This window comes from Lynx canadensis, chromosome D2 (assembly GCF_007474595.2).
Source record: "Lynx canadensis isolate LIC74 chromosome D2, mLynCan4.pri.v2, whole genome shotgun sequence".
Lineage (NCBI taxonomy): Eukaryota > Metazoa > Chordata > Mammalia > Carnivora > Felidae > Lynx > Lynx canadensis.
The window spans coordinates 72,926,745-72,935,791 of record NC_044313.2 but is presented as its reverse complement, the minus strand read 5'-3'; the positions used below and the strand labels follow the sequence as shown (position 1 = coordinate 72,935,791).

General features: G+C 49.1%; 1 protein-coding gene across 3 annotated transcripts; it reads right to left on the bottom strand.

The window, feature by feature from the left end:
* Positions 1-645: 645 nt before the first annotated feature.
* LOC115527543 (cytochrome c oxidase assembly factor 6 homolog) lies at positions 646-7,522 on the bottom strand. Of its 3 annotated transcripts, none has more exons than XM_030335250.1 (3): positions 7,454-7,522; positions 6,618-6,777; positions 646-977 (listed from the first exon to the last, which is right to left on the bottom strand). In XM_030335250.1, the coding sequence occupies exons 2-3, from the start codon at positions 6,759-6,761 to the stop codon at positions 882-884; spliced, it is 240 nt and encodes a 79-aa protein (XP_030191110.1). In that variant the 5' UTR covers positions 6,762-6,777; positions 7,454-7,522; the 3' UTR covers positions 646-881. The 3 variants fall into 3 exon arrangements, with proteins under 3 accessions (XP_030191110.1, XP_030191109.1, XP_030191111.1); XM_030335249.1 differs by lacking the exon at positions 7,454-7,522 and adding an exon at positions 7,279-7,433; XM_030335251.2 differs by lacking the exon at positions 7,454-7,522 and adding an exon at positions 7,272-7,373.
* Positions 7,523-9,047: the final 1,525 nt, after the last annotated feature.

Here is a 9,047-nt window from a genome sequence, read left to right as displayed (position 1 = left end):
CTGAACGAACGGCTGCAATCTCATGTTAAAACTTGACCAGATGAGCAGGTGCTTCTTACGGACGAGCAAAGTGGTTTCGTGAGGCGGAATCCACCCGTGGTGAAGATGCTGTCAAGGTTCTTGAAATGCTAACAAACAGCAATAGAATATTACAGAAACTTAGTTGATAAAGCAGCAGCAGGGTTTGAGAGGATGGACACCCAATGTGGAAGCAGCGGTACTGTGTGTAAGATGCTATCAAACAGCATTAAGATATTACAGGAAATCGCTTGTAAAAGGAAGAGTCAACCCGGGGCAAACTTCATTACTTTTAAGAGAATGCCACCACCCTGGTCAGCCGTCCACATTAAGACCAGCCCCTCCACCAGCAGGGAAAAAAAAAGTACAGCCCACTGAAAGCTCAAATGATGGTTATCATCTTTTTTAAAGTACGTGCATTGTTTTTTTAGACATAATGCTCTTGTACACTTAAGAATTCAGTATAGTGTAAACATAACTTTTATGTACCCTGAGCAATCATTCATCTGACTTGCTTAGTTGTGCTCTTTGCCTTATCGAATGGTCTGGAACCGAACGTGTGCCATCTCCAAGGTCTGCCTGTATTTGCCTACTACTGACGCTCCAACCAAAACAAACAAGAGTACATGGGTTTTTATAATAGGCTTTAATTTTTCTTAAAATATAGATTTCTGACTACATTAAAACTAAGCATACTTCATACTATTTCGACTCTTCATAGTGTGAATGATGGAATCTGTTACTTGACCATTTGCGTGTGGAACAAGTACTGATGGTGAGTCCCATCATTGCCACGGTCAGCGGAGCATTGCTGCAGGTGCAGAGAGAATCGTTTCAACCCTTCTGACAAGTTCAGGAATAGCCTAGGACTTCACAGTTGGTTTTGAAGGCTGGAATTGTCCTGCTTCAAATTTTTCTTTGAACTTTAAGTAGTCTCTTCTTTTATCAAAATATTTTATCTGTTGAGAAAAAAAGTGAAGGGAAAGTTTTGCAGTTTAAACAAAAGCACAGATTTAGTTGAGTAAGTGGTATAAGTGATTTGCATTCTAGAATCATTTTGAATCCGTGCATATGATATATGAGTCTCCAAAGAGGATGTAAACCAGTGAGCCCTGACCCCTTTTGAGTTATAGATCCTGTTGAGACTTCAAAGAACCCATGAACCTTCTCGAAAAATGCCCCTGTGCCTGGATGTATGAATCTTGCCATGCAGGCTGAGAGTTCATAGGTCATAACACTCATGATTTAAAGACATTGTACAAGTTTTTCTTATCAACTGTAGTTTCAATAAATTTTGTAGTTCACCAACCATATTTTTAGCAAGGTGATCTCATCCAGAAACACAGAGTTAAAAATTATACTTATAAATTTTACTTATAAACTAATTTATTGAAATTTTACCATCCACTCAAAGACGTCCTCTTATTTACATCCTCCTCTTGCCTAGGGAATTTGAAGTATCTTAAAGCCCCATATCCTGAAACAGTAAAATTCCAGCAGAAAATCAAGGTCAATCACAAAACTCTCCGTGTCTATATCTGAGCTGCTCTGCAGACCAGGCAAAGGCAGAATACTACACGTCTTCACTGTCAGAATAAACAACACTAGTTCTTTTGATAAAAGCTTTCCTTAGGCTCCAATAAATAATTTAAGAATTAAATCCTAAGTGAAAATCAGACTGAGAATGTAAACCTATCTCCAGCTGGAATGAGAGACACAGACCATTTCTCCCCAGGACACCGTAGCCACAGAACGTCCTGACAGACCCCGCTAAGGGACTACTGCTTTCTGCCTCACCAAGAAACCTTGTCCTCTGCAACAAGAGACTATCAGAAATTTGCTCTTAGTGGTTCTATCAATAAAAGTGAAACCTCTTACCTTTGCCTGGAGGATCTAAGGCAATCTAACACAAAGCAGCAGCCTCCATTTCCAACCCAGGGGCAGGATCTCAAGGGATTTCTGAACACGATGTTCATCTTTAAGAAAACAGGACCCTTGGTCCCCTTCTCAGTCTGGAGCTGACAATGACCTGTTTAGATGCAGCCCTGTTTCATTTCAATTTTGCCTGTATCCCATCCTGCCCCTATGCCTGGGGGACTCCCTTCCTCCAGTTGGTGAGGTGCCCACAGTTCCTCTGATATGTGGCCTCCCTCCCCGGTTATGTGTTAATACATCTGTCAGACTACAGATTCACCCCTGGTGGCTGGGACGGGTGTCCTTTACTAAAGATCCCACAGGAAGAAGTGGACAGGGTCTGAACATCTGTGGCAAGTTAACAGATCTTTGTGACATCTGTCACATTGCCAACCGCTTAACCGACAATTCCACGTAGACGCCCTAACACCTCGGTCCCAGCCGCCGCTTCAAACGCGTCTGTCCTCTAACACTTCAGTGCATGTGCCCGTACGCACCCCCACACTTCGATCCCACCCCCTCCTCGTCACTACAGTACAGGCCCTCCCTTCTAGCTCGGATTGTCCCAACAGCTCCCGAACTGGGTTCTTGACCCTCTTGATCCGTCTGTCGTGCTGCTGCCAGGCATGGTCTCTCCGCAGCCCACAGCTGGTCCCATCCCTTGCTGGAAGGTCTTTCCGGGTATCCCTGCGCTTTAAGGTCCACATCCAAACTCCTCAGCAAGACAGACAAGGCCATTTGTGGCTTGGTCTCTGTCCTCCCTGAATGTGCCACCAGTCCCTGAAATGCCAGCCCAACAGAGCCCCTCCAGCTCCTAGATGTGTTTCTTGCGCACTGTACTTCCAGGGCTCTGTGTGCTCCACCCTCTGCCCGAACCGCTCTCTTCCCAGGCCTTCCCCTCCTCGGTTCACAGTCCAGCATCCTCGACACGGCGCACGCGCTCTCTCTCTCCAAGCTAGTAAGCCAACGAGCAGTTACCGAGAAGGACCGTGTACACGAAATGCTAGCATCCTCTAAGCCGCTACATGAGATACAGGACAGCAGTGCGAACAGCAACGCTCTGGAATTTCTACAACGTATCAAAGGTTTATACAAAAAAGATAGTATCTGAAATTGATAATGGGATCGGGTCTCTCGGATGATGCCGGAATGATGGATCTCATCCCTGCTCCTTCCTCTGCTGAACCGACAGGAGACTTTACACAGGCCTGTTACACAAGTTAGGCTGACGAGCGCCATTAAAAGCCACAAAGCAAGAGCTAAGAGTAATTCGTTGTGGTGACAGCTAGCATTTCAGCTGTTTGCCACGCTTCTTAGGTAACAAAGGTCCTTTTCCTACTGGACCTCAGCTGATCTTGGACAAGTCACTTCACCTTTCTAAGCCTTAGGTCCTACCATGTAAAACAGACACACAAGTACTCACGAGACTGAATGAAAAATAAAGCTCATAAAAAAGTCTCACCCAGGATGGACCCAAACGATACTTGCATTTCTGACCCCTCCCTGCCCATGTACCCCCCCGCCTTCTCACACACCGCTCCGGAAAACATCTTTCCGTTTCTAGACTCTGGCTACTGGGGTAAGGCTGCAACAGCTGATACCTGCGCAGAGCGCTCCGGTGAGGCGGGAGGTGGCTGAGAGAGAGCACCGCACTGCAGAATCAGACCGTTTTAACCAGGAAAGTGGCCACCACGGTCAAAGGCTGCAGAAGTCAACTCCAGTATTTTGCTGCACTACCCACCGCCCTCCTGCACTGGGGTTGGCTTTGCAGGCTACGCTCGTCCTCTCCACCAACACTCCCGTCCTGATGCTCGGGGGGCTCCAGCATCTGCGGGGTCAGTCCTTCCGTGGCCCAGGCCTCCCGGCTCCTTGACCTCATCCGTGACCTTGTCCCCCAGCCTTCCTCCCAGGACCAAAGCGTAGGCCTCGGCCTTCCCAATAAAGCCAGCTTTTCCGCAGTCCCAATCCTGAGTATCCTGCTCTCCAACCACCAGCTCTTCCCTTTCTCTGTGAGACCCAGACGCCAATAACCCAGCCACCACCTTGTCACTGGCTCCCTCTCCTTTCCTCATGCCGCCTCACTGCCAAACTCCAAGCCTTCCAACAGCTTCTCGCAGCACTCAGAGTAAATGCCACGGCCCCTGGCCTCCGGTCGCCTCTCCGACCCTGATTTCCGCTACTCGCTCCTTGCTGTTCCTTAAACAGCAGGGCCGTTGTGTGGTCCCGCTGCCCTCCTGAGGATGCTCCTTCAGTACGCCCCGCAGTGAAGGCTGACGCCCTGCGCTCCGGGCCTGTGTCGATGCAGGAGGCCATCACCGAGGTGAGGGGCACGGGAGGAGAGGCCTGCTGGGTACAGGATGGGGAGGAGTTCAGTCCTGTGTACGCAGAGGGCAAGGTTGGTGCTTGTGAACATCTAACTAGACCGCTCGACAGGTGCCTCCGGAGCTGGAGCTGCAGATCGGGCACCAACTAAGACCAGCCTGCCCCAGGGAGAGCGGGCACAGCCCTTAACACGGGCAGGCAGGCGTTCCAAAAGGCGTGGCTGCTACACACGCAGGGGGAACTAGGGCAGTGAACCCTAAAGGCGCCCAGGGAGAAGGGGCTCTTGCGTTTCAACGCCTGGAAACTTAGGACCGAGGTTCAAGAGCAGCAGGAGGCTCGTGCAGGCTACTTTCAGGCATCTCGGTGTCGCGGGGCAAGCACAAGCGGCAGCGTGTGGAGAAGGGGAAAGCGTGGGGTCCGGACTCAGACTCCTGGGCTCAAATCCAGGCTCCGCGCTTACAGGTGATTTCCTTTCAATGTGCCCGGGGTCCCTGTCTGCAAAACTAGGTGACAGCTGCTAGGAGGAACACATCTGAGATGCTCAGAGCCCTTCCTCAGTAAATAAGAGGCGTGACAGGGACATGGGAACCTGGGGAGAGGGCTGGCCCTCGGGCTGCAACGTTCAGCCAGTGTCAGAATGGAAGGGACACAGAATGAAGAAGCAACTGGCTGGCAGTAAAAACAAACAAAACCCTTTATGATGCAGAGAACAGAAGGTGCCCTGAAGGTAGGGGAGGGAGAGGGTCTGCCAAACCCTGGGTTGAAGAGAAAGCAGAGGGTTTCCATGGAGAAAGGATAAAAATAGGACTGAAGTGCGACTTTGCCAGGGGCTAAGACCGTGATTCCCAAGGGTGGTTACTGTCAGAATCACCTGTAGAACCACAGCCAGTTTGAAAAGCTCGGGTTCTATTTCCAGACATTCAGCAAATCGGAGGTGAGGTCTGGGACATGGCTGTTCAGCAAACGTCCACATGATTAAGACGTAATCTGAGTGGAAAATCAGGGCAACACTTGTCAAAAGACCGGTCTAGTGACAAAATTCTCCTGAGAAAATGCGGGGGTGGGGCCAGAACGGAACCAACACCCCAGCTGTGACCCACCTGGGTGGGGGGAGGGCTAGTCCTGCCCTGTTCTCAGCAACCCCTTGTGACCACGGGGCGGAGGGCCCAGTGGGAAGGGGGCAGCACAGGCAGGAAAGGGATCAGGGCCTTCCAGGAATCGGGTTTGATCAGCCCAAACTCCACCTGCTAGTTAAACCAGGGAGTTCACAGTGCATCCGGCTAGTGGGCAAACCAGGGAGGTATAACATTTTTTTTTTTTGCCTAAATCATGATGCAATCTGATCACAAAGCCCCACATTTATCAGGTTTCTGTTTCTGTGTCAAGTTAGACATCGACTCTCCATGGGAATCCCATGAGGTACATGGCATGATGCTGATCTGACCAGGAGCTCATCTAAAGTTCTCGGACTGCCTCACTCCCTGCCCAGCCCTCCGGTAGGATCCCCCCCCCCCCCGCTCCTCATCTAAAACTGTGGCAAAGACCCTAAAAGCACGTCTCATCTCTAGGATGATCTGTTCACACGCTACCTAGCACACTCTGCAGCAGCACGATGGGAGTGAAAAAGCACAGACAAATTCAGGTTCAAATCTGCCATGGGCCAGCGGGGCCTGACTTCGAACTGCAGTTCTGCCACTGACGGACCAATAGAGTAAGTTATTTCAATACCCCAAGCTTCAGATGCCTCCTCCGGACAAAGAGCAAACCGCCCATCTGAAAGGATGCGGATACAGGAGTGTCCACCACTTAGTACCATTTGCTGAGCTCAATGTTAGTTCCCCTCTCCACCCACTCCCAGAAGGGCAGGCACTACAGAGCAAGGAAAGGCCTGTCGGGGAGGCATCTGGGGCGGAGGGTGGCAGAAGCCATCATAAGGGCATCCTCTTCTATTTTCTAAACCATTCTCAGAGCATTTTGGGTTTATGGCCCTATGATTTGGGGTGGGCGACAGGGAATGCTTTATTTCCGACAGTAGCTCTAGGCCCATGAATTTGCCGACCCTTGCCCAAGATTCAAGACTCTTCTTAAGATCCTGGAGAAACCTACCCATGTAGTGGGTCACAATTTTTGGTTACTGTCTATATGTTTGTTTTCAGTGATCTTTAAAGTGTCAGGTAACATCTCCCAAATGCCTCCCTGATGTAAGTGCACAAAACACGCCGGGATTACCAGAGGTCTCTCTGCTGCTCACAGAAACTAGATGTGACACGCCTCGGATAGGGCTTCATTTCGTCATCGACCACTCACCCTGTAAGCTCTATGCATTTTAACAGCGGAGAGAAACGCATCCGAGTGTGCCTTACCCACTGTTGGGGACAACTCGATTCAAAAGAGCTTCTTAACTTCTTGCACCGAGAAGCGTCCTCTGTGTTCTCATCTAAACACTTCCAGTACTCATCCCGGGCTCCCCAGCAAGCCTGCCTTTCTTTCATAGAAGGGGCTGCCATTCCCAGTGGGCTCCAGCTGTCGGCCGAAACAACATGTGACATTAACGAGGAACTGGTCAATTCACAGACAACGCCGCAGTTCCCTCCCACTTCCTCTTTTTAATGATGCAACTGACATCAATCTGTTCTAAATTAACGATCCCATGAGAACACCTGCTTTTGAAGCTTAGCTCCTACTCTATGGAACCGCATCCACTGCTGGGTGCCAGCCTGGTCTCGGGAAGCCCGAGTTAGAAGTACGGCTCTGGCACGGGGCTGTCACTTAGGGGAGCTCATTTATCCTCTAGGACCTGCTGCCCATCTGTGAAACGGGGTAGCAGTGCCTAGTTTACAAGGTTGCCGATGGAACCAAACTTCTGCACAAACAAGTGCACGGGGGCGAAATCACCCCGCAAGGGCCAGGAGTGCTACCCAGGCCTGCAGAAGAGGAGCCCGAGGAGCGCGGAGTCGGTGACCGCCGCGTCCTCGTTCCACGCTCGCTAGCCCGCCCGGACCCAACCGCGCGCTGACCTCTCACCCGCCCAGAACCAGGTTCCCTTCGGCACCGACGGGGGTGTGGGGGGAGGCAGGGGTCATGGAGCCCAACAAACTGGGGGAAGAAGGCGCGGTGCCGAGTCCTGGCGCCGGAGGGTCGCCTCGCCCGCTGGGGCTCGAGCGGCGTTAGACAACCCCACCGTGAGAAAGCAACTCACGCGATGAATCCGCCCTCCAGCTTGGAATGACCCTTACGGGATCCCGTTCACGGTTCGAGGAAGGCGGGACTTCCGGCTCCGCTCTCTCGTATTGCAGCTACTTCCTTCCGGATCTCCGGTGTTGTGGGAGGCGGTGCCTGGGGGTGTGGAGGTGGAGGCTGGGTGTGACTCTGTCACCGCTTAGAGAGACCTGAACCTTATTGGTGTGTAAAGTCTCCCCCCCCCACAGCTTTGAAAAGTTGTGAGGAACTGTGCTCCTTTCGTAAATATCAATGGCTATGTATATTTCCTCCAGCTCCGCCTGGAAGGCTTGACTCGCCAGCCCTGCGGGAGAAGGCAGTTTGGGGTGGAAATTTGCCCCTGGGGGATAAGAGCTAGACAAAGTGTTACAGATGAAAAGCCTGACTCATCGCTTCCTAGAGAGAGATATGTAGAGAGACAAAGATGGAGTTGATAGAGGGAGAGAGAGAGAGAAAGATGGGGAGGGGAGGTGGGGGAGAGGAAAGAGGGGAAGAGAGATGGGTAGAGAGGGAAAGGGACACGACCCAGAAGACTTGGCAAAAAAGTGCATCAAGCTGCGAACCCTAGGCTTTGAGCTCCTAGCCCCCTGGTTGAGATTTCATCCTGGTACATTTCTCAACATCACCAGCTTGCCTTGAACCCTTGAGGCTTGCTTCTGTGCAAAGAAAATGTCTTTTTAGTTGGTATTTGGAGACATCTAGTGAAAGAGAATGTGAAAGCAAAGTGTCATTCGGCTGAGATGTGATAGTTAAAATGTGAGCCTGATTATAGTTTACAGATAGGATCTGTGGACTTGGATATAAAATTTGTGGAAAGGTAGCACAAATTGGTCAGGAGAATGAAGAAAATCAGTATCTGTAATATTGATTTAGTCTTGTGGCTTTTTACTCCCCAAACGCCAAGGTATCTTAAAACAGAATGGAAAGAGCTGCTCCAGATATTTCAAAAGTATCCTTTTTCTAATAAACAAGTTAATATCTCTGAGCAGAATCTTTAAAAGCACGTTTATGGATAAAGATCAGTCAGTCATCTGCTGTCTGGTTCTCTTAACATATTCCACCTGCATCATCTAATCCTGTTCTGAAGTGCTTATAAAACTCATAAACAATGTACAGTTCTGCATTCGATGCAGGTGTTTGATATTTTCCAAATTAAATATATGCAGATTTTCAGGGCAGCTATGTGAAGCTAAGTACTACCAAACATATGTTCTACAATATGGGAAGTATTTCTGTAATAGTTAATGGACTCAGATGATAGTGGAATGCTTTATCTTTACCTCAGCCACTCATTTCTTTTACACTATGTCTATCAAAGATAGTTTATATAAAGATAATATCTTCTAAGTATGACTGATGAAATATAAAAAGGATGAAAAGAAAAAAAGAATGGGTCTTGGATGACGTGTGAGTTGAAAAAAAATACATTTAAATTTTTAAAAAATTTAAGGTTATTTGTACTTAATAATAAATATATAAAAGTGAAACTTGACTGAATTACAAAGAAAAAATGTAAAGTCCTATTAGGTTATTTTAATAAGCCTTTCTCAGTGATTTTTAAGACAAGTAAAAGA